The following is a 25,425-nucleotide window of genomic DNA, read 5'->3' on the forward strand; positions in this document are numbered from 1 at the left end:
GAGATGCGATTGAAAGAAGAGGGGGAAAAAATGCAATTTTCCCTTCCAAGTTGACCTGTTCTTGAGAAGGAACAGGGACATGATAATTCCTTTCAGCATTTCAGAGTGAAGCCAGTTATTTTCACTGGAAGTGCACAAACTATTCATGCTTTGATGAATGTGTACTTTGAATCATACATTGATTCATACGTTGATAAATACTTCGATCATGTACCTCCAGCAAGAACCAACTAATAGAAAAATGGGGCTCTGGAGACTGCAGTCGTGTTGTGGACTGAACACTTCAGTATTTCCAGCCTCCTCTGACTTCATGCAGTTAAATCAGTGGGGCCTAGTTTATTCCTGATGGACTACCATAGGAAGGACTCGGACCCAGCGCTTTAGTAGACAGATCCTTGCACTAAGAAGAGTGTTACCCAATATCCAGAGCAGTACTGGAGCTCAGTAATGAATTCAAAATGAATGAGCATCAATAGGTTGAGTCCAGCCAAGACAACTCTCAATACTTACTGGATTGGCAAATCGATGGGAGAGTTCTCAGCTCACATCTTTGGGATTTCTAATACCAGTGCTATATATTAATATACAGATCTGCAGTCCCATGCCTCTGCCTACATGATGCCCAGCAATGACAGCTGTCCCACAAGTAAGCTCAAACTGCATAGGGAGACTTTTCCATTTGCTTTTACCTGCACACAAAAACATTCACCGGTGGCAACGTGTTTGGAGTCATTATCCATGGAGCGACCCGGAAAATGACGGTGTCTGTGAAGATCGGAGCCTGGGGGATACCCTGGAAGAGAAGCAGAAACAACATCCATGGTGATCGCATCCATCTGCTCACAAAGCTCCACACTCAGCGTGGGGACTACTTAACTGAGGGGCGGAAGATGGGGGCACCATCATCGTGGGCAAAAGAGGCAAACGAGCAGAGTCAACCACAGTTTAATGAGCTCTGAACCTTTCCTCCCAGAGCCTGCTAACGCCGGACTGCACATCATACCCTCTAGGTGCTAATCAAACCAATCAGCTCCATCCTGCCTCAAGAGAGCAAAGGAAACCAGCATTTTGCCTCACCTACATTTCTGACCCAAAGGACTTGATGGACTAGATCCTAAGCTTTGTAGCTCTACACTTCAGCTGATTTGCACGACAGCTAAGGGTCTGGCCTTGCCTACCCTTCTGCAGCTCTCCTTTGGGACCGATTTCTGGTGCATTTTGAGGTAGTGTGTGAAGTGTCCTAAGGTGGTCTGGAAATATCTATGAATCCTCAGAAGAGTAGTAGTGAGCAAGTGGCCACACAGATGTGCTGTGGGGAGGAGAGATGACGTCCCAGTTCTTTTAGAGATGGGATTTGTGGCGGTGCTTGAGGAACCCCTTTCCCCATGGGGACCTGCTTGCTGGTGTTACCCCATGGTGCTGGGTTTTTTTGTTTTTTGTTTTTTTTCCCAGGGAGGGGCATTTCTTAGGACTGTCTTCAGGGCCAGCTGGGAGGGGGTACTGCCAAGACTGGAAACAACCTCCTGCCTCTCCTATCTGCTGGCAGAAAGACACCTGAGATTGCCGTGTGCTTCACATTCCTGCATGTTCCTAACAGGCAGATCACAGTCAAGCCCCCCACGTGTATCACGTAGCACGCAGCCTCCCTGACCTCAGACAAGGGCCGAGTCCTTCTGTGCTGGATGAAGTTTCATGAGATGATTTGCAGCTTGCTACAAGTCTTGTTGCTTTGACACGGGCACCCGGGGCCTGGGCAGGGTACACTCCAAAAAAAGCACTTAAGTCTTTGAACCAGAAAAAAGGGGGGAGCTTTGACATAACATCTCTCAGGGCTGAAATGGGCATATTATATGTGCCAAGTGATGCGTTGAGCGGTAACATCAGCAGCTTCTTCTGTTTCATAACACAGATGTAATGGAGAACTGGAGGGTCAAGCTGGTGCCTAATGGGGGACCTGCATGAATGGAAACCCTGCATTGCAGCAAGAAATTTGGAAGTCAGAGTTGGTGGGGGACAGGGTTTACTATGTAGGTGCAACAACCAGAGAGAGAGGTTCTCTATCGAGGCCCGCTCCAAGTGCAACTCCAGTGACCATGGGGCAGGAAATCCTTGAGGGTCTAAGCATAGATCACCATTTTCTTCAGAATAGGCAATGGTGACCATCATGGGGCCCTACATCTGGACAGCATTAACAGGAACGTGCTCCTCTTTCCAATGGGAGACTTGATCCCATTATATTCGCCCCACTAAGCTATTGCTTGGTCGGCATGTTGTTTGCTTTGCTCATGTCAGGACACTAAAAACCTGCCCTGCCTCCTGCCTGGTGTTGGCACTGACGCTTGTGCAACGCGAGTGCTAAACTCCGCCACTGGTGTCAGTATGCAGAGACTTTCTGGGCCCAGTTCTGACCCTGCTCACACCAGGTTTATGCTGGCAAGACTCCAGGGGAATGGCTCCTGGTTTTTCACGGGATAAGAGGCCTAAGTCAGAAGCATTTTGCATTTGTATGTCCTTGGGAGTGAATGAGAACAAAATGCAAAGCCATGGAGATTCCTGGTGTAAAGGACTATTTGTTACTTTGCATACAGGATTACTGCAGCAACCCTTCCTGCTTTTTGCTCATAGTTAAAGCTGGAACGATCATTTCTGGGATTGGGGTAACAGCAGCTTAGCCCTCATGGCCCAATTGCTCCTTGACTTGGTGCCAGAGCTGCCAATAAGGGTCAGTGCCAGCTGTGATGACATGCTATAGATTGTGCTCAAGAAAGGAGACCCAGACACACTTCACATGAAACACATAAAGGCAACCAGTAATACAAGCCTGTCTTTAGCCACCTGGCAATCTCATAACTCATTCTCTGAGCCACCCAGGCCCCTGCAGTGGCTATCGTAAGTGTTGCACAATAGCTCACAAGGGGGAAGAATAATTTGCAAACATCCCTGATTTTCACACGTTTGACCCATCCTCATCTGCAAGTAGCTATCAGAACAAATGGCTCTCTAGCGTTACTGCACTGAGCTACCCAAGGATGCAATCGATTGACTCTGCTGTGAAGCTGAATGTCCCGATATGACCCCTTCTCCTGTTATTCCCAAACCTCAGTCAACGATGCCAAAAGGCTGACACTGATGGAAACCAGCCCATTGAAGCTCTCGTCTGGGAAGCGGAGTCCCTCGACGAAGAACTCCAGCTCCGCGGATCCACCGGTGTATTTCACGCTGTGATACAGCTTTCTCCTGCCCAGGACGTGGATGTAACGGTGGCCAAAGAAAGGATCTAGAAACAGCGGGAGAAAAGGAACATGCAGAAAAAAGACAGGTCTTTCTTGTACCCACTCCTTCCAGCTTTTTCACTCTTTGTCCCATTCCCACCTTTAATTTGGATCTCAAAATCTGTAACCACAAAGCAACGGGCAGCTGAGAACTACTGGTCTATACAAATAAAGCTGGAGACTGTCACTTGTCTCTTAAATAGCCCAGTGTAACAGTTAACAAGTTAATTAAGTGATGAACTAAGAAGCCCAAGTGGCCTGCATCCGGGGCCAGTCCACTGTCATTTGAGCTATGGGAACGCACTCCGTGCAGTCTCGCCAGGAAAGCGTCTTTGGTTTCAGCCTGGGGGTGGTGGGATCTTTGTGCCTTTGAGAGCTGTGCTGCGACTGTCCAGTGACCGGCCGCAGGCTCAGATCTGTGGAAAAGATTCACTGGTAATTTTCCTTTGTGACCCCCAGGCTTTAGGAGTGCTTTGTGTTTCAGGGTTTCTACCTTGGCCTACAGCCCCTTGAAGCCAAGAGCAAAGCTCCATCACGATGATCCCAGTCTTGGGCACCAATGACCCTCCTGTATCCACCTTTACAACTAAGTCCGCTGCGGCTGGTCCCTAATTTACTGGTCCAGGCTTTGAGTTTTGGTGCTAGGTGGACATGTAGTTGTTTAGCATGACAGCTGATCAGGAATATTGGGAAATCCCAAATCATGCCCTTGGCTTGTTGGGAGCAGAGGGTGCCATTGTGCTGTGGGCAGGGCACTGCCCTACCAGCTCTTGTGCAACTGTCCTCCGGACAGTGCTGCAGGTCTATTAAGCTTCTCCGCCTGGTCTCATGCCCCTCAGCCTTCTGCCTCCGACCCCTAGACAAACTGGGCACCAAAGGAGAGAGCTGACTTTTTTTTTTTTTAAATAGGTGTTGAGGCAGAAGAATCCAGTATGGGGAGCTTGCTTTTTCTTAGGTTTCTTTCACTCACAGTCTCACACTGCCCAGAGGCAAGATAAACCATTGCAAACTGCAGTGATTTAACGGATCCAGAACTGGACCAGGACTTAGAAGACCTGGGCTTGATTCCCATCTCATTCCCTGGCCTGCTGGGGGACCTTGCACAAGTCCCATCACTTCTCTGCAGCCTCAACTTCCCTCACCTGTGAAATGAGAGTAAAAAAAAAAAAAAATACGGACCTCCTTTGCTGTGAGATCTCCTGGTGAATCCTGTCACATAGCTAGCCAGGCAGCACTTACAATTAAAATCTCCTTTGTGATCTTGTTTCTCTTGATCTAGTACAATAGGGATGGGGCATGCTCTTTGGCTGTGAACTACCCTGCCTCGCACATGCAGATGCTCCATTTTTAAATCAGCACAAAGCCCAGGTCGTGTAAGCTCCGGTACAGGCATCACACCGCCTTGCTGTGGTACCTTGGCCCAGCTCTGGGATATCTATTAACATCTGTGGAGAGCAGCCCCATCATAAGCGCTTGCTTGCTGCTGCATTCCCCGTGCTTAATTAATGTCAGCAGAGAGAATATGTGTAACTTCTCAGCCTTCTTTGTAATTAGACCTGGCAAGGGAACCACTGAGGAATTTTGGCAGGGGAGAGGAATCAACTCATCACTCGACCATTAACTCACTCATTCCCCCGCTAGTGACCTTACATAATGTTCAGGTGCTTGGCCTGGGGCATGGCCTTGGCTTCTGCCTTTGCAGGAAAGCCCCGTCCTTTCACCACCCGACCGGATGTAGAAGGCTGCTGGCAACTTGCAGACTGGCATGCAGGGAAAATGCCATGCCTGGACATGTCAGCACAGGACAGTGTCCCCTAATTGATATGGTGCTAGCGCCATGCAGACAGCTCCCACAGGCTGGAGGGAAATGGGCTGGTGTTTGTGGATCCCTCGTTATGTTCTGGTCCAATGACAGAATCAACGAATCATAGAAAATGAGGGTTGGGAGGGACCTCAGGAGGTCACACCTAGTCCAAAGCAGGACCAGCCCCAACTACATCATCCCAGCCATGGCTTTAATCTTAAAAACCTGCAAGGATGGAGACTCTACCACCTCTCTGGGTAGCCTGTTCCAGTGCTTCACCACCCTCCTAGGGAGACAGTTTATCCTAATATCCAACCTCAACTTTCCTTGCTGCAACTGGACACCATTGCTGCTTGCTCTGTCACCTGTCACCATTCAACTCTCCCAAACAAAGTAGGGAGGACTCCCCCAGGGAGGATCAAGAAACCCCCCAAAGGCTGCAGCAAAGGGCACCAATTATTCAGTAGATGCCCATCATATTAAAAGACAGACCCAAAGAATAACCCTATGAACAAACAAGACGTGAATGGCATCACCCACAAAACCCTGTGTGATACGACTCCATGCCTAGTTCTTCCTCCTCGGCCCCCTTACCTGCTCTGGTAACCTTTGTTATAGTATCAACAAAGCACCGTGGAAGGATCTGCCCTGTCTACTGTGGTGCAATGTAGACAGGCTCAAGCTAGCTTTAAACCAGCTGGAAGCAGTGGAGCTGGGGCAGCAGGAGCACTGCATAAACCAAGTGCCTGAGTAACATTTTGGTCCAAGTGTTACAGCCTGCACTGAGCTCCGCAGTGCCACAGACACACTAGTGCTACCGGTGCGCAACCCAACTAGCTCGGTGATTTCTATACCCGGCTGCAACCATTGCAAGGAGTGAAGCCCAGGCACCCCCCTCCTCAAATGCTGCCTCTGCCCAGAACGGTCCCTACTCCTTGCATTCAGACGTTCAAATCCACCCCCGGACTAAAAAAAAGTTAGGAGAATTGAGGAGAAAATGTTTTCCCACACTGTTTCTGGCTGTGAGGATGTTAAATGGAGGGGGAGAGCACAAGCTGAGAGGAGTTGGAGAGTTTTACTAAAATAGCAAAAGGGATAAAGGTCAGTCCTGACCCATTCTTCTCCAGCTACATTTTTTTTGGGGGGGGGGGGAAATCACTGGAGACATTGGGAAAGCACAGTTGACACTGACCAACTTCACACTGGGTTAACGATTGCTGGAGAGGCAATTATTTTAGTGGGACGTGTGTGCATAGAAAGCCAGTGCAAAGAATATGAAGAGGACATGGCCAACAAGAAAAGGGACAAAGCTTGCAACCCCAGAGATCATTGGAGCACCATGATATGACAGACAAGGGAGGGAGCAGAGAAGGAAAAGAGGCAACACTTACTCTGCACGTAGAAAACCCCGACTTTGTCAGAGTCAGATACAGGAATGTAGAGAACCATTTCATATCCTGGAGGCAGTCTTTGGGGGCCTTCGGTTCTCAAAACCATTGGAGCCATATCCAGCAAATCTGGGGCCAAAGCAGATTGGAGAAGTCAGAAGGCAGCATCATCACTTCTCAGAACAAAACCACATGGCCAGGCTCAAGGATGGCCCTCAGAAATCAATGCCTCAGCTAGGTAGGGCAAAAAGAAACGTTTCATTTTAAAATATAATTACTCTGGAACCTGGGGGTTTTGGAATGAGCAATCATTCCTTGGTAGGTTTTCTTCTAGGAAAAAGGCTGCACCCATGTGCTAGCAAATTAAACCCTTAAAAGTAACTAGTGAGTACCATGGACAGTTTGCAAACAGAAAAAAGGAAATCAGGTGTCTGAATTTTGCTCTACTTTATTAGTGAATTTCATGAAAAAATTAAAATAGAGACAAAGCCAAGCCCACATTTCTAATCTGATGCTGAGGCACTGGGGGTGGGGGCTGTGTGTAAAATACCTTCTTTGCTGAATACTCTTTCATCCTCACAATCCAGCATGGAGATCAGGGGATTGTCCTTGTCACAGTTCACTAGCAGGATGGCTCCTTGCCCATCTGGGCCCCATGTCCAGGTCGCCTGAAAATGGAAAAGCTTGGCTTAGCGCAATGGGTCTCAACAATTTTAGACTCAAGGCACTGCTGGATGGTCTCAAGACTTCCCTTGGAAAATGCCGGCCCATAGCTTTCACTCTTTTTTTAATTATAGAAAAATAACACAGCAATTATTTTATTGAAAAAGAACTTAGAAAGCCCAGAGCAGGTCAGAGTTTGAAACCTCCAGGTTTGTCTTTTGAATTATGTTTATACACCTAACAGTGCTAACATTGCATGGCACCCCATAGCACCCTTGAAAGTATCTTAAGGACACCCCTGGTTGAGAAGCAGTGGCTTAGTGTGTGTGTATGCCGATGTCTCTCTAGTAGCCAGCTCCAGTTGCTATCAGCCTGCTGGCAACTATTCATAAAGAAAGAAGTCACTATGTTCATTGTAGGAGTGAGAAACAGTTTGGGTCAGGGTTAAGCATTGCCTGAAAGGGCAAATCTCATGGTGTGTACATGCACCCTCAGTCCTTGCTGATAACCACGGGCTGGGCAGTGTTCTTCTTTACAAGTGAAAGGAGCTTTTTTTATGAAGAGCATCTCTAAAAAGCAATGGCAATCCAGGCAAGGGGAGAAACCTTCGCCTTCACCCCATCCCAGCACCTGCCAGTGACTTAATGAATGTTCCTCGCACTCCACAATTATGTCTTCATCGTCCATTCCTGTTCCAGACAGCTCTGCAACATTGTTCAAATAGCAGTGATGAAAGCTGGCCTTTCAGAGAGGGCTCCACAGGCAGGCACTGCTCAGCAGAGCAAAGAGATATAATTTACTCTTGTTCTCCATCTCTTGAATGCTTTTCCAGGAATTACAGTGTCGTGGTGTCAAGTGAACGCAGCCCTCAGTATATCAGCCCAGCTTCTTCAGAAATCAGCCTTCTGTTCCTATTCAGGCAGCCAGTACAGAATACAACTCTCAGGCCATATTTGGGACATCTTGCGATTGAGAGGAGCTGGGCAATGGAGGTCTGGGTGCAATCAATGCCTATGCTTTCCTTGTTGCATTTGCTAAGGGACCCGCATCTCAGCTCACTGGGAGGAGTACAGAACTTAGGCTCAAGTTTCTAATACTGTACTTCACAGGCTCCTACTGTGACAGCAGCTACTACTTGCAAAGGAATGGGACAGGAGAACAAGACAGCTGCTCCTGGTGCCAAGATGACCCATGGGCTCCCAGTGTCCTCCTACCCATTTCCAGACCACAACTTCTTTCAGATTTCCTTTCGAACATGACCAAACCCAGAGGAAAGGGTAGGGATAATTGCCCTGAAATAGGGCTTGGCCTCAGGGGGCTGGAACAGCAGATGTGGTATCAAAAGCTAGTTAGCTGCTGGTGCCAGGGATGATGGCAAGGCTGTGTCCTCACAGCTGGGCACCACAGGCTGAGCACAGAGGCTAAAGGGAAGAAAAGCAGCAGTTTGACCAAACAGCAATTTCATCCCAGACCCTTCACACAGGCAGAGTTACCTTCCGTGGGTTGTTCTTTTCCACCACTCCATCGCGGTCTGCATCGACATCCAGAGAGATGCCTAGAAATGCAAGAGAACCAGTCAGGTCACTGTTCGCACTTCCAGCGGCAAGTGACAGGGAGAAGCAGCTCATCTCCAAACCAAGACTGAGGTTTGGTGCAAGGGATGGTGCCTGTAACACTCTCACCATGCGAGTGGGCAGTTTGCATAGCCCTGTGCAAAGTGGTGTGGGCCGGGCTCCATTCAGCCTCTATGCCTCCCCTTGGCCCTTCAGTGCCTACAATGTTATTACAATACCAGTTAATTTCCCAGGTAAGATATCAATCACCTCTATACTGCCCATAAAAGCTTATCTTGCTCAGGGACTAATGGTAGAGGTGGTATCTTTCATTAGACCAACTAGATTTTTGCAAAAAAAGTCTTTATCTTGCTCAGGTGCAGGACAGGCAAAAGGATTTATTCTGCTCTTAGCTGCAGCAGGTGGAAACTCTGCAGGAATAGGTTTGCTACAAATTTTTATGGAGGCAAAGGGAAGAAGAATCTATTTCCTTGGCCCAGGAGCCAAAGCATATTGAAATGGATGGATAAATCTTGTGACTTCATGGGCTGAGCTTGGGCCCCAAGGCAGATCCAGCAGGCCTCAGTAACTATCATGCAACCTAAGCATGTGACTACATTGCTGTACAGCATACTCTGAGTAGCTCGGCTTGCTAACAGTATAGAGAGCTTCCTAGATGGTTTCATGATAGGGAAAAAGAGGCTGGTGAACACAGGCCTGACATTAGCATTTCCTTTCAACATCTTGTTTTGCCATGCACTAATTATTTCAACATGCTGCATTGCCAGCAGTTTGACAGGGCTTCTTTTTTGATGTTTCTGATAGCTGTATAAATAGCTCATGGTGCATTTAGGTTCGAGTCAGGGCATTATGAATCCCTGCTTGTTCCCATAAGGCACTATAATGCACCTTCTAGCTTATCATAAAATTACAGAATCATAGAAAATGAGGGTGGAAGGGACCTCGGGAGGTCACATCTAGTTCAACGCCCTGCTCCAAGCAGGGTCATCCCCAACTAGATCATCCCAGCCAAGGCTTTGTATAGCCAGGTCCTGAAACACTCCAAGGATGGAGAATCCACCACCTCTGGGTAACTTGTTCCAGTGTTTTACCACTTGCTCTATTCAGCGCTGGCAAGGCCTTAGCTGGATTACTGTGTCCCGTTTGGGGTCCCACACTTCAAGAAGGATGTGGATAAATTGGAGAGTCCGGGGAAGAGCAATGAAAATGATTAGAGGCGTGGGAACCATGAATTACAAGGAAAGGCTGGAAGAACAAAGGTTATTTTCAGCTTGGGGAAGAGAAGACTGGGGGGGAGGGGGCAGGGATTTGAAAACAGTCTTCAAATACCTGAAGGGTGATTACAGAGAGGGTGGGGAGAGACTCTTCTCTGTGGCTAGCACAACAGGCGTTCGTGGGGATGGGTCTTGTAGGCACAATCACAATGAACAGGGCTCATCTTGGTTCACAAACCAGACTGCCGCTTGTGAACTAGCCACTTTCAGTGATCTAATTTACCATGATAAAAAGACGTCAACATGTATTTTCAGATGTGACTAACCTAACAAAATGGTGGTTTTTGGTGCAGTTTCGTGCCGCACATCTAAACAATTTATACCATGTACAAGTGCCCTTTGAGACCATATGGTAGGAATGATTTGGGGTATGAATACACAAGCAAGTTAACACGGCATCAGCTAGGAGTGAGCTTGCTCCGCATCCACTGAGGGGTAAGCTGCTGCATGATTACCTTGGGCAGCAGCAGTTATCTCAGATGCTCTGGGAGTTCACAGCTGGAGGCCACTTGCCCCATCCAGAGTCAAATGAATCTGTGCAATGATGGGCTCGGTGCAGCGCTCAGTCAAAATATTCAGCATCTACTTCCTTGTATAGAAGTCAGTGGCCATAATGCTCTGCCCCAGGGGCCTCATATGTCAGCACCAGACTCCTCAACAAAGCCGCCTGTTCCTCGTGCCCCCCATCAAGCTGTGCTCCCCCGGGGCCATCTAAACTCCCTGCGTCTTCCCCACCACGTTCGCATGGAGTCATTTTCCACTGTCGCCTGGGCCCGGAGGGAAGGCTGTGGCATATCAGGTTTCCCGATGCATTTTGAGACATCATGTGAGACACTTCTGTCCCCCTGTAAGCTGTTTTGCTGCTAAGGCAACGGTAGGAACAGCCTGCCTGGCTATAGTTAGTTACTGTCAAGTGAATTTTACAAGGAGAGGGGGAAAAAAAACCCTCCAAACACTAATAGGCCTCCAGCCTGAAGGAACAGAGCCTCCGCTGGAGATGGCAAAGGCATATGAGCACTGTTTCCTCAGCACTAGCTATGCACAAAACAGACACCAACGTTTTGCGCTCCATTATATTAGGGTAAGGCAGGAGAGACTCCCCCGATACTATCTGGACTTAAGAGGCCATGAGAGAGATTAGACACCACTTTGCCCTTGTACATTTACAGCAATAACCAAGATCAATCTAGGCAGAGAAGGTCAAAGACTTGTATTTCAGTAGTGTGAAGACCGGGGCCCCATTTTGCTACGTGCTCTACATACCGAGGGTACATCTACAATGCAATCCGAGATGCAATTGCAGATGTGGACATATCAGGTCTAGCCTTAACCTACCTGCGTAGCTTTAATGTGGTAAAGTTACAGCAGCAGACCCCCATGCAAATTAGGGGCTTGAGCACTGGCTTGTACTCATATATTCAGAGCCGTAGTCTGAGACCATCCTTACCCCGAGAAACTTGCAGCCTAAAGAAGCAAAAGGGGGGCAGAAAAAATGATCCCCATTTTACAGATGAGAACGGAGATGCAGAGTACTGAAGGCTGATGTTTTCAGGGATGCTCAACATCTACCGCTGAAGCTAGATCTTCAGGGATCCCACTTACTACACAAGCACCAAAGGTGAGATGCTGGGTTTTCCCAAGAGCCCAGCAGGCTGGGTGATTGCGTGCTAGGTGCCGGGCCATTTTGAAACCCTGGCCGCTGGCTGTCGCACTATCCTGAAAAATCAGGCTCTTATTTTGGTTTGCAAAAAGGAAATAGTACCGCTTTGAAAATCTGGCCTGTAAGAGACTTGCAAAGAGCCTAGAATTAATCTATAGCAGAGCCAACAATCAAAGAAAATAAGGCTTGGCAGGGACCTTGGGAGGTCACATCTAGTCCAACCCCCTGCTTAAAGCAGGATCAGCCCCATCTACATCATCCCAGCTAAGGCTTTGTGTAGTTGGGTCTTAAAAACCTCCAAGGTTGGAGACTGCACCACCTCTCTGGGAGCCTGTTCCAGTGCTTCACCACCCTTCTGGGGAGAAAGTTGAATGGATCTCCCTCTCGGTCCTAGTTATGGACCTCAAGCACAAGGCCATGCCCCTAGGCTGAGAGTTCAGCAAATTTTCCAGCATTCATCTTTCGTCCTTCTATAGCACCTTCCCCCAGGGATCAAAGCCTCCCCTGACTCTTCCAGGATTAACTGCATTTAGAGACGGTGAAACCATGGCATAGACACTTGCCTACAGTTGTGGCCAGGCCATGTCTCCTGGCTCGTCATTACATGCCTGAGCCACAAGACGAAGGGGGTGGGCAGGCTGTTGGACTGGGAGGAAAACTGCAACCATTCTGTGGAGCCCACCAGGGCTTGCACTTACCAATGCCTGTCAGGAAGACCCCAGCATGGTCTACAGGGTGTTCTCCGTTCTCATCATAGTAGTTAACATTTACCTGGAAACACAAAACACAGGCTCCTGAGAGAGGTGCCAGGAGGACCAGAGCGTGTCCGGTAACACCCAAGAGGGACACAGCGCTAGCTGCCAATTCAGACATCCCTCTCCAGGATGCACTGGCTTCACGGCTGCCTTGACTACTTCTATTTCCCCATATTGGGCCAACCTGACTGCCTTTGGTTGCTGGCCGGTGTCACCAGGTCAGCATGGTGAACTTACTGTGCCAGGCAGCCGTGCCCTCAAGCAGGCAACACGGCTCAGGGCAAGCTGTCTGCTAAACCAGAGGCAGCCAGGATGCGTCCCTATGATGCCCTGAGCAGGCTAATTGGCATGAAGGCAGGCTAATTAGCACCATCACACATGAGTACCTCTTAGCCGGCCTGCAGTGCCTCAGAGATATGGCTATGTTAGTTCTGGGTTAGGAGGCAGCTTGACCAGCACAGCACAGAGGCCAGGGGCAGTAAGTCTGTCGTGCAGCTCTGCCAACATGTTGCCCTGTATCCCTGCACTGGACAGCTCTCAATATCAGGCCATGTTATCTTTGCTCTCGCCTTGTCCCTCTCTTCTCTCCAGCACTTCGCTAGGAGGCAAATGATGCCACTGAACTGCAGAGCAGAGGTGGAAGACCCCAAATTCTTGGTGCAACAGGCCTTCTTCTGAAAGAGGGAAGGCAAGCAGAGGCAGGGAGATCTGCAGGCTTGAGGAAGGGCATGGAGGAGACGCCAGGAGCAGCCCACTGCCCTGCATGTCAATGAGGAGAAGAGGTCAAGGGATTGCCCTTGAGGCCACTTCTGTCTGTTCCACTCTTGCACTTAACCATGCCCCCTATTTGCAAACTGCTCCCACATGCCCTGTATTGCAAACCTTGCATATGGGGGAAACAGCAAATCCTAACAAGAGTTGCAACAGCTTCCAAGGAAGCGTCAAACCTGACAGGGTGCAGATCTTGGGCTTTTTTTGTGCTGGATGTTGCATTACTGACCTTAGCCACTGAGCATTCCCACTGAAGAGCATGTCAGATGCAGCCCACCAGTGCCCTCAAATGCACCATGATCAACTGACCAGTAACCCCGGAGCATCTTCAACCAAGAGACTTCGGGTACATAGCCCTGTTTGCATCTGGTGTTCCCTGCATGGTTTCTCCTGGTACCAGTTACAAAACAGCAGGAGGCAAAGAGAAAAACGAGGCCACTTGCAAACATGAGGGGCTGTGAGTCTTTCTTCCTTGACCTCAGCGCAGCAGTCTTCACTGTGATCACAGACTACAGGTTTCTAGCACCTGCATTTAATAAACTGCAGCCGAAGGTACCAGTCAAACTCTGCACCTTGACCAAAAGTGCGGTTAAGCTAGAAAGAAGTCGTCCATTGAGCCCAAACTTATGTCACGTTGGCAACACCAGATTGGATCTTCTGAGTCTGGTGGAAGACACATGGGAATGGAGCCATCCTACACAAGCATCCTTAACCAGCACTGTGAATTCAGTGCTGATCAGGCCCAGGGGCACCATCCAACTTCCTCTTAGGCATGGGTAGATGTGCTCAGGACACTTTCAATTCCCAAATCCTTCTGGGATCTACTCTTCCATTGCTGCTGTGTCTTCTTGTGCACAGGAGGACTAACCGTTGTCCAACTCAAACCATAAGAGATGGGGTCAGAAACTCCCATCAAGGAATGAGAACCAACACCAGCTTGTAGCCATTCGTGAAGATGCATCCCCCTATTCCTAGCCTCCCTAACATTTCCAGTTCCTCTAAACATGCCCCATTTCCAAGGACCGCCCAGGATACCCTGCGCTGCCCCCAGCCTTCCTTTACCTTGTTATCATTGACCTCTGTGCTGGCTTTGCTCATGCTGAGTCTCAGGGTCGTCCCCTTGTCCAGAGGCCATCGCTTTGCTCCGTTTGCTGGGATCACCTCCGTTTGGTCATTTGTAACAACCTCCACGCGAACCCCATCCGTATGCTTCACGCTGAATGACACGGCATCAGCAGGGGCCGCTCTGCAATGGAGGGAGGAAAGAGAGGCAGTCAAAAGACTCTGGAGAAAAGAAGCCCCTCTGCACCAACACAGATCCCTTATTAGCAAGGGAAATAATCACAGAGGTTATTTCAGCTTCTGGGTACTGCAGAATAACACACTCATCTTCTTCAGATGGTCCCTGATCTGGGTAACCAGGATTGTCCTTCCTTATCATTAAAAAATCATCCCAAACTCTAGCTCATTAATATAGGAAATGATGATTGCTTTGATGGCTTTCTGTTGCTTACATTAGAGGAGCGGTGCATGCAAAGAACTGGAGCATGGGGCTAACAGTTGCGGGGCCTGGGTTCTCTTTCCCACTCAGCTACTATCTCCATGTGTGCCTGCAACCTTGAAAGTCACTTTGACTTCCATTTTAAAAACCCTGGAGGTTTTTAAGGCCGGGCTAAACAAAGCTTTGGCTGGGATAACGTAGTTGGGGGCTGGCCCTGCTTTGGACTAGATGTGACCTCCTGAGGTCCGTTCCCACGCTCATTTTCTATGATATTGTGACCAGCAATTTCTCCATCTGCCCCACCTTTGCACAAAACATTTCAAGATTAAAATTGGTGCGTCCCGCTTACCAATTATAATACTATTTTATACCTTGTTAGTACGTCAGTATTAGTTCATGATTAGCTCGTGCTCATAAGAATACCCAATCATCTATTAACTAAATTACTATTCTAGCCAATCAAGTGACACTGTGTGCGTGAACACTGAAGTTTAACTCTCATGTCTGAGATGTTTTATATATTCTTGCCAACATGTATTTTATCTTACAAAAACAACCCTTGCACGGCTTTCAAGGTTCCTCTGTCAACCGGATTCAGCTAGTTTCATATCCTTATCAGTAACCCTTTACACAACACTTCCCCTTTCACCGGTCTAGTATGTGCTGTGTCCGCTTCTATGTATTGAGTTTAAAGGTAAAAGAAATGGCCTTACTTCTATATTGCAAGATCCACACACAACAGATTACAGCAGCATCTATAGAGGCCAATCACAACCAGAGCGAGGCTCGGTACAAGTGCAGCAGAGACCGGACGCAAGCACCGTTGCACTCTGTAGTATTTACAAGCTAAACAGACACAGGCAGCAGTCTACAAGCTAGCTCAGGTCCATCTACCCTGCACTGCAGCCACCGCTGGGACTGCAGTGTGGGCAATGCACATCCTCACACTCCTCCTCTGCCTTCCCTCAGACCACAGAAAGGAAGGAGAAGGACCCCTTTCTTCCTCCACTGGCCTGTCCAGCCTAGCCTCTCCCATCTCAGCACTCAAACCAGTGTCACCATTCCCACCAGTGACCCTGCTTGCATATGTTAGTCCTTTGTCTCATCCCCTATCCATCCTGCCTACTCAACTGCAAGCTCTGTGGGGCACGGGGCTGGCACCGAAGTGTAGTAGCACCAGCAACGGGAAGCAAAAGCAAGCCGATTCAAAATGGTCTCTATGTGAAGGGTACCACTGCACTCCAGGATCTCTTCTACACAGTATGCACACTTCAGGATAAAGCTATCATCAGCCGCTCACCTCTGCGTGCAGAAACCATACCTTCCTCAAGCCATACAAAATCATGACTCCTTCATGAGGTCCATGCTGCTGCCAAGTTTCAAGTGCCGGCAACTCTCTTTGCTAGCTGCACCTTTCAAACAATCTAGAAACCAGCCTTTAGGAACTGATGTCTGCCCAGTGCCATCGGGCACAGAGAGACGCACCAAATCTATCAACAACGGATGACAACATGAGCTGTTACGAGGCAACTGCTATGCCCACCTCATTCTGCAGCTATGCAAGTGTAGCAAAAAGTGCTTTAACCGCTTCATTTGGGCTCAGAGTGAGCGCAATTTAGCTCACTTGCATAGCTCCAGGGTCTTGCTGATGTAGCAGATAGGACTTGCCAGCTGTTAACAGAAGTGGATCCCCCTCCCTTTTTAAAGCAGTTCAAAGGTATGCTTGTCCTGGCTGCAAGATGGGACCCAGAGGTTAATGTGGCAAGGGGCTAAATGTAAGGCTCCATGCAAATATTAATTCAGATGAATCTGCAAGTACTTCTCTGTGACTATATTTCCCCAGCTGGGGATTCCCTGCTGCCAGGAAAGATCCTACCCGGGAAAGTGCAAGCGGTCACAATGGGGCTGTGGGCACGCCTGCGACTAATCCAGCCAAGTGGATGCTCAGTGAAAGATATATCTGCCAGCTCTTGTTACAAGTCATTTGGTGGCTCCCCTGCGCCCGCCCGCATAGCCCACTGCTCCGGCAAATCTAGGATTGCAGCTGGCCCAAGCTATACTTCTGTGAAAGACATGTATTTTGAATAGTGGGGCCTACCAGGGCTCAGAGCAGGAAATCTTTCTAGGAACTCATTTGCACTAGCACTATTCCCAGCCAAAGCATGTTGGCACCTGTTGGCTCACGCGGCTAACACAGGGTCTGGGCTGTTCTCCATCACTTTCTCCATCTCCCCAAGACACCCTCCGCTTTGCAGCCACCTGGAGTTGACACCCAGAGGAAGGAAGAGGGGACATAGCTGCAGAAACGGCCGAGGCAGAAGCCCATGAGCTGGTCCAAGTCAGGAGAAAAACCGAAGTCCTTTATACTATGGGATCCTTTTTTCTGCTGTTGTCAAAGACAATATGGCCAAAGACTCAGTAAGAGCAGGATCTGCGTTGTCTCACAAATCGACAAGCTCAGCGGTGTGGTTTCAGAGCCAAATTAAGGACCCAGCTTGATCCACTTTGCTGTCAGGCAGATGCTGGCCATTCATTTTAGTGCAAAGGAGTCTTGACTCCAGGGGAGCGTGGAGGAGGTCTGTGGGGTCTAAGTATTCAAAAGTCTCCCAGCCAGATGGCAAAATTTGGCGAGGCCACATCTCAGCAGACCTCTCGGCATCTCGCAGAGTCCATCGCAGTGTAGCGTGTCCCTGGGGATATAACGAGGGAAGACAGCATAGCACTGCAGTATCTCCAGCTGTTCCCCTCCACAGGGAAGACTCACTGGTGACCGACAACACGACCCTGATGTTACACCCCTGCATCACTCATTCTGCACCAGTGCAGTTACCACTGTTACTATGATGGAGATGTTTTATGACAGGTCAGCCCCTGCCTAGAGAGCAGCTGGCTCAAACTCAGCCTTAGCGACCACATCTACACTTTACTGCACAGTAGACTAATCTACTATGCAGTAAAGTGTCACTGTCTACACATGCAGGCACTTACTGTGCAGTAGTCTACTGCACAGTAAAGCTAAATAGTATTAATTGCACATGTAGACACACCCAGTAAGGCTGAAAAGATACTTATTGGAAGGGGAAAGGAGGAAATGCTTTGAAACCCAACCAGGTCATTGTTCTTCCATGAAAAAAGGCAGTACGTCTCAGAGTCCCAGGATGTGTAGTTGACCCTGGATTGTCTGCCTTTCTTCCTCCTGTTGGAAAAACATCACACCAGACTGATCCTCTTCACTCCCCAAGTGGAAAACTGTCACACTGCACCAAGCGAGGGTGACAGTCTGGAGAAGTCACCACGAAGAGCTCAGCAGCCCAGTCCCCTCCACTGGCTCCAGGTTTGCTCCAGTTGGGCTGGCCACACCCAAGTGCTGTTTTTCAAGACCATCTGATGGGCTGCAATTAGTTGACAGCAGCAATTGCATCAAATCATAGGCTGGAAGGACTCTTTGATGTGCTAGACTCCCAGGGGAGCCAAGTAATGTACTGAAGACTGCAGAGTGCTCAGAAAGTGGAAGGGCTGGAGGGATCCTTGGGACGTCACATCTAGTCCAGCCCCTGCTCAAGGAAGGATCATCCTCACCCGACCCATCCCTTTTGAGTGCCAATACCTGTGGCCCACTGAAACATCAGCCCTCTGGGGAAAGTCAGCCCATTGCTCTTTGTGAGCGGCACAGCTACCTCTGGACCAAGCTCCTGGATGAAGGCAGACCACCTCGAGTGTCTCCACACCGAGCCTCTTTTCCCCCAAACCCAGAACTCATGTACACCCCAAGGACCTCTCCCAGCAGATGAGGATAATAGTCCTGCAGCAGCACAGAAAACCTGGCAGATGTTTTGCCTGCTCCTGCAGGAGGTCCTTTTTGGAGCTTGCTGGGCGTATACGTTTCCATCACCATTGGGCCAACGTCACCCTTTTGACCTCCATGGGGAATTTGCCTCTAGGTTCAGGATCAGGACAGCAGCCCCTTGGACTATATGGCCTGATTAGGAATTAATCTCCGAGGTGCCGAGCTGCTTTGATTGTTGCCAACCTCAGTGGGAGCAGAGATCTCTGCTGCAGTCCAAATCCAGCCCCAAATGGAAGGGATCATGGACCAAGGAGCTGCATTTAACCACCTGGCACAGAACCACTTCAGCCACTCACCACGCAGCGTAGGGAGCAGGGACCCTGTGCTGCACCTGGCTTCGGCTACAAAATGCTCTTCATTGCAACCGTGCAAGTAGCTTAATGATCAGCCCAAGTTACGCCTGGGAAGTCTGACATGCAAGAGTTCCCAACATGCCCTGCATAGCTGCATCCTCCTTGGTGTCACTAAAATAACCCAAGGGCAAAGTTCTCATAGCAGAGTGATGCTGGCAGAGACAGATTCAGTTTCTTTTCGGACCCAGGCACGTAGGAGCAGACCCAGCTGATGTACAGCGGGTCAGATATAGGGAATGGTCTCTCTCACCAGGAGATGGGCTTGCTGGCTCAGAAAAAGCCATGGCAGGGGGCATCTCCCCCTCTTTGCAAGTTGCTGGAGCTGATTGCTATCTAGATGTTTCCCTGCCTTAGACACTGCTGCGGGATCTGAGCACTTTGCAGTCTTCAATGCACTACTCTCCCCCAAGGGGCAGGGCCCCCTTTTTGAGATGGGGAAAAACGGGGGCCGGGTCCCCATTGGAAACTTACAGAGCTCGGCAGTAGCAAGCTCAAGGACTAGTTCCTAAATCAGAAAGACTGTGGCACAGCACCATGGGTCATCTAAGAAGCACAGGGATAGGTTAATTAGTGCTAATCAGCCTGCCAGAATGTCTGTCTCCCTCACCTTTCATAAAATGGGCCACTAAGAAACCTGTTGTAGGACATCCGAGGATAACCTTTCATTCATTTTAGCTGAGCAAAGCCTGTAGCCTAAACTACGTGAATGCAGGATATCTGGCAATGCAGATTTTCAGTCCCATGTCTTGAAGAGCCCAGGTGGTCTGAAGCGGGGCGGATCCATAGCAAGACTTTGGAATCATTTCAAGGTATGGGGCAGGTGCGAGTTTCAAGCCCCGGGGCTGTCCACCAGTCTCCCAGGTCTCACGGATGGGAGAGGGTCCTACAACCACATGCCAGTCACTGCCATCCCGCAAGGCTCAGTACAGCAAACAGAGCTTGAAGCTTCACCCTGACATTACCAGGTCATGTTATAAGCTCCCTCCTGCTGAGAGGTAATGCTGAGATAATCCTATAACCAGCCTATGATGGGGCATCAAGTAACAAGAAACTGTCAGTTACCAAAGCAACTAATTCTGTTCCTCCAACCCCACGGCTCATGCCTAGAAACTGGAGCCTCTCAGCTTTCAGAGAGACATTCAACCAGTGGCTTTGCAGTGAGTGGAGGGTGATGCTAGTGTGTCTCTGCAGGGACAGCGACAGTCCCCTCCATTCCCCTTGGGTACTTTACAACACATTGGAGTATGCCAGGCCAGAGACATGTGTGGTTGCATCTTAAAACCAACCTGGTGTGCAACCTGTCTCTGGGAGACCTGGAGCCTCCCAGCCCTGTGTCTTTAAATGATGATATCCCGTTGCAAACCAGCTTTGGTCTTTGGAGGAAGAGGCAGCTCCCAGAATTGCCCACCCACCTCCTGCATGGAAGAAAGTCTGCTTGAACTGCATACCCGAGACTCAACCCCTTCCTAAAAAGATCAGCTGTGGAGAGGTCTCCGCTTGGGACTTGGCCTCTGAAGACAACTCTTTTCAGTTTAGGCTATACTGGGGAAGAGTAATTTTTCCAACTATTTCAGTTGGTCTGATAAAAGATATCAGGTTTACCCAAAGAACCGGAGAGAAGCACTTTAATTTCTTCACGTTCATTAATGGCGGGGATTTGTCCCGGCTCCCACCACCAGTAGCAAACACCAGGGCTATCCCTGGTATAGAGCAGGCCACGCCACCATTGCACCAGCTCCCAGCAGAGTCCAGCTGCAAGCACAAATAGCTGCTTTTCATCTTAGCATCAGGGGTTGATAGCAGTGTCCAGCATCTGGCTGGGTCAAGGTCGCTTCCAAATTCTGAATCTTTATGGCTGATAATCTTTCCAGCCAAGTGCAGTGGAGTTTGCCCAGGGATGATGTTTGTTGTGGAAAGGGAGGATCTCTTGCAAAGAAGTTATTTAGATGAATAAATGAATGCATCAAGCATATAGTAACCCACTAACTTTTCTGCCTTGGTGCAAAGCATTGGTGCTTCCTTTGTCTGCCCTGTGGGGCCAAACCCTCAAGCCGGAACCAACCCTCAATTTCCACGCCCCCCCCCCCCAAGTACTGTTCCCTATTCCCACCCAACCCCAACTGCCAGCTCTCCTGGCACGTGTGCCACAGCACACAGGTCAGCCACCACCACTAGAGATAAATGGTTGCCTGTGAATGCAGGGGCTGGATACAATGGCCCAGGACCACAACACATTTCCATCTATCCCTAGCTGGCTTTTCGCTTTTACTTACCGCTATTTTGTCTAATTTTTTTTTAAGTCCCATTTTATAAACAATCCATTAGTGACTTGAGCTGGTTGAACCCATTTGCAGAAGTGTCCATAGGGAAACCTTTCTGGTCTGAACGAAAATGTATGGCGGGAACACACTGATTTTGATGAAAGTGTCTAACTGAGACAAATGAAGCATCCTGCAATCAGACTCCCCCGGGTCCAGTGAGCATGGAGGCAAGACCAAGCCAGTCATTTTAGGGCAGTGGTTTTCAGCCCTGTTTCATCTGTGGGCCCCTTTGGAAATTCCAAATGGAGGTGCAGACCCCTTTGAATTGTAAGTGTGGGGATTCACATCCTCTGGATTGATCATAGTCATCTTTAATGGACCCCTTAGACAGTCTGGGGAGCCCCAAGGGGTCTGTGGACCACAGGTTGAAAACCACAACTCTAGGGGAAGAGGAGAGCAATGCACCGGCCAGATGTTATACAAGGCTTCCTAAAATGATCAAATCAAAAACGTGGGCACATCAGGCTTGCACATCCCTGAATTCTGTAATCCCCCAGTTAGGAGCCTGCAGATTTAGCTGTGCCCTTTTTAACACCGCTATATTTTACAGCGGGATTTCCAAGGCAGCTAAGCGATATAGGAATAGAGTCAGAGCTGAGCCATCACCCCCAGCCATGGGGAAGGAGAAGGTGCCGGGACTCCTGCTACAGGGCTGTTCTGAACTCGCCCAGGCTCTGCCGTATACAAATTGGCTATAATTTGTGCATCTCAGGTTTTAAAGAGCCCAATCAAAGACATGGAGACTGCGATCTCCAAGCACCCGAAGCTCCTGGTGTATTTACCCGGAGATGCTCAAACCAAGCTGGGCAAAGAGCTCAGGGTGACTGGACCGCCGTCATTAATGGCTGAGGCACTAAGCCTATGAACTTCCAATGCAATGTGCTCTCTACCCAACCCGGCGTCCAAACTCCCCCTACAGAACTGGCACCCAAATAGCACATCTGCAGCTTCTGGGCTTGCTGGTTTCACCTTGGGGTAAGTAGAAGTGACTAGGCAGCAATAACAAACTTCCTCCTCTATCATCTTATTTTTTGGCACTGGCTGTAGTCTACAGTGGAGGACTGATAAAAGTACCAAGCCATGCAGCAGCATTGCAGTGGACAAAGCTGCTCTCTGTCCTGAGCAGAGTCCCAGCACACTTGAAGCGTGCTGGAGGCTACCAGAATAAATAGGAGCCTGACACTTAGGGGGAAGGCCACCCAGCCCGAGATTTACTGCGCCCACAGCTGTACGAGCTCAGCACAATCCCTGCCAGCGCATGTGATACACAAAGAAAGGGCACATTCTCCCCTCGCAGTCACCAGGGCTGTGCGGGAGGCAGTCAGCTCAGTGCCGTGGGTATACCTACCCTGTAAAATGACAAGGCTGGGGCAGCTGGCAAAACATCACTTGGAGCCCAAGCTATGGCAGAAGCTGTGAATGCAGGCAAGTGAGCATTCAGGGCCTGGCAACCCATGCAAAAACACAGGACCCCCGTGCCCAAAGCTGCGTGACCAGCCTGCTGTGGTTCTGCAATTACGCAAGCTCTGGGGTAGTGTGGTTTGGGGTTTTTTTTGGCAGTGTTGTGAAACTTTGGAAAAGCAGCCCCAGCTGCTAGTGACTGGGTTATGATGACCAGCCTCAACATACCAGCTTCCGTTCTCCGGTGCAAAGCCAGAATCTCTCTGGAATAGCCACCTGGGAACCCCGACCTCCAAAACGGGCTGAAATGTGGGCAAATAAGTGATTATTAGCCATGCCTTGTCAAGGAAGGGTCTGATGGATGTGCTGCATTTGTGGTGCCTTTCAGAAATGCAGGCTGTTCTGCCTCCAGCAGGTTTTGGACCTTTTCCCTCATCTCTGTTCATCTTGAAGCCTGTTGACTGCTTAATCTCCAGCTGGGGATCAAATGCTGCTCCCTTTACTTACATGACTACATTGATTGAACTCAGTGGAAAAAGTCAAGTTATGGCAGGCCAGGATGTGGCTCTCAAAAAAAATTAAAACCAATCGACTGGGATCTTCAAGGAGCTCTTGGGAGACAGCACAGCCTGAATCAATGGGATTTAGGTGCCAAACAACCTTGGCTCCATGGGAAATCCCAGCCATAAACTGGATGAAACACTGAGGCCCCCGGGGCTCCGCACCTGTCACAAAAGGCATCAGGAACTCCCGCTATTTACAATTTCTTTCATCATTAGCATTGACTCCACGGCTGAAATGAACAAGGTTCACACAAGAAGAGACTGGAAGGGATCCTGTGTTTCTAGGATGAGGGCATTTTAGGGGGAAAAAATCCTTTTTACTCTCACCGTAAAGCAGTGATTCTCAACCGGCGCGCTGCAACACCCTACGGTGCTGAGATCCTACAGCCCTGAGATCCTTTCAAGGTGCAACAGATGTGCAAACACGCTTCACAAGACAAACCCAGCGATTTCAAACAGGAATCCAGAGTGTTACAAACTTTCTGACCTGCTGTGGTCTTTCTGAGATCTTTGCAATGGAAAAAGCTGCTCTATTATTTTTCTGTAGTCAAAAAGAGGAGAGAAAACTAACCTATGCCTCCACTGTAACGTGGAGATTGCCTTCCCTACCTTGCAGGGACGTGTGGAGAAGAAAATCTCTGCCAAACGCTGTTCGGGGAGATACTCAGAAACCATGACCGTGATCATCGTAAGGGTCACATAAGTAAATCCATCAATATCACAGGACCCTTATTTGCCCGGATCATTTTAGAGATCAAGTTTTACTGGAGAATATCATCAGTTAATGGCGTTTGCCATTCCTGCAGTGGATCTCTGTACCTAACCCACTCGTAGCTGGTAGTTTGCCTCTTGTGAATACTTCACTCTGAGGTCTTGAAAGCTTGGTTTCCCCCTAGGCTTATACATGCACTTGCCAGGGGAGATTTATAAAGCCCAAGGGACAATTTGCCCACGGTCTGGCAGACAGCCTGGGGGTGTGCCGAGCCGAACAGAGGGACAGAGCATGCCCAGCTGTAAACAAGAGCTTACAATGACAACAGAGGTTTATGTTGGATTAAAAGAGCTCTTAACTGATGTCTGGCTGTTAAAAATATAGGCGGCGTACACCGTGGACTAGGAAAGGGCACTAAAAGTTTATTCCCTTCCCAGACTTTAGACCACCTGCTGGCCAGGGTTTCTGCAAAAGAGCTGTACCAGCTGCAGGACAGCTTCTAGAAATAATAGGTGACTATAAAAAAAGGTCAGCAAAATTTAGGGCAGGATCACCAGTGTGAATGATGGAAGAGGACTGGGGTCATGGCGTCCACACTCCAAAACACGATTGTTAGACAGAGGAAATATTAAGTAGGACGCACTTTGCTTGATCCCAAAGTTTTCCTCCAAACCACCCTGTTGCTAAATAGAGCATCCAAAGCAGGGCCTGACCGAGCCCCACAAGATCTCAGTTGCGTGGCTGCACTCTCCTCCCTGCCCCAAGCCATCCACCCTTCCCCGTCACGGTGGTGCCAGGACCTGGAAGTGAGCTGTGCTGTCATAAGGACGTACCGCAGGCTATGCACGCACACACATCTTCAGACAAAAACATCTCCACTTAGTTCGTGGTCCCGGCATGTGATGCCTTGGAGCCACACCAGGAAGCCAAGTAGGCTCGTGCTCTCCCCTGCCTTGGGGGTCTTCAAGAGGAAGTTGGATAGATATCTGGCTGGGGTCTTATGATCCCAGCACTTGTTCCTGCCCATGGCAGGGGGTCGGACTTGATGATCTGCTCAAGTCCCTTCCAACCCGACCAACTATGACAGCCAGGAATAAATGGGAATAACACTGGTCTCACTAGCACGCGAGGAACTCACCGATGCCCAGGTCGTGCGCAGAGACCCGCAGAGGGAACCGAAGCTTGTGCTTATATTAAAGAAGCCCCCAGGCCGATGTGCACCTCCGCCCCACGCTTCACAGGCACAGACTGGCAGCACGAGCCTGGCCCTGCCCCACTCGCTTGCCCAGCGGACAGCCTCCTCCATGGGAACAAGGCCAAAGAAGAGCCCTCCGCCTGGCACCAGAGCACCCGGGAGGAGGGCTGGCATGCCGGAGGTGGGAAGCCAAGGCAGCGGCTGGAGCTCCTCTGCACCCAGCCCAGCCTCCCCGCAAGACCCGGCCCGGGGCTGCTCCCCGGGCGGCAGGACGCGGCTCTCACCCGTACACGTCGGTGCAGAGCGGGGTGCCCAGCACGCACACGGCCTCGATGCGGCTGCCCTGGTGCAGGCGGAGCGTGCGGGCCCGC

The 25,425-nt window shown here is 49.5% G+C and overlaps 1 protein-coding gene across 1 annotated transcript in view; it reads right to left on the reverse strand.

The window, feature by feature from the left end:
• The window catches only part of LOC109314509 (protein-arginine deiminase type-2-like), a gene marked incomplete at its 5' end in the record, with an annotated part of 41,980 nt that extends 16,556 nt beyond the window's left edge, over window positions 1-25,424 (reverse strand). Inside the window, 8 exons of the mRNA XM_019541723.1 lie at window positions 690-793; window positions 3,099-3,277; window positions 6,468-6,593; window positions 7,015-7,132; window positions 8,621-8,682; window positions 12,334-12,406; window positions 14,224-14,407; window positions 25,339-25,424. Coding sequence (XP_019397268.1) covers window positions 690-793; window positions 3,099-3,277; window positions 6,468-6,593; window positions 7,015-7,132; window positions 8,621-8,682; window positions 12,334-12,406; window positions 14,224-14,407; window positions 25,339-25,424 — 932 coding nt within the window. The remainder of the gene's footprint in view (window positions 1-689; window positions 794-3,098; window positions 3,278-6,467; window positions 6,594-7,014; window positions 7,133-8,620; window positions 8,683-12,333; window positions 12,407-14,223; window positions 14,408-25,338) is intronic.
• Between the last annotated feature and the right edge of the window lies 1 nt (window position 25,425).

The sequence above is a fragment of the Crocodylus porosus genome, unplaced genomic scaffold (genome assembly GCF_001723895.1).
Source record: "Crocodylus porosus isolate Cpor-Errol unplaced genomic scaffold, CroPor_comp1, whole genome shotgun sequence".
Taxonomy (NCBI): domain Eukaryota; kingdom Metazoa; phylum Chordata; order Crocodylia; family Crocodylidae; genus Crocodylus; species Crocodylus porosus.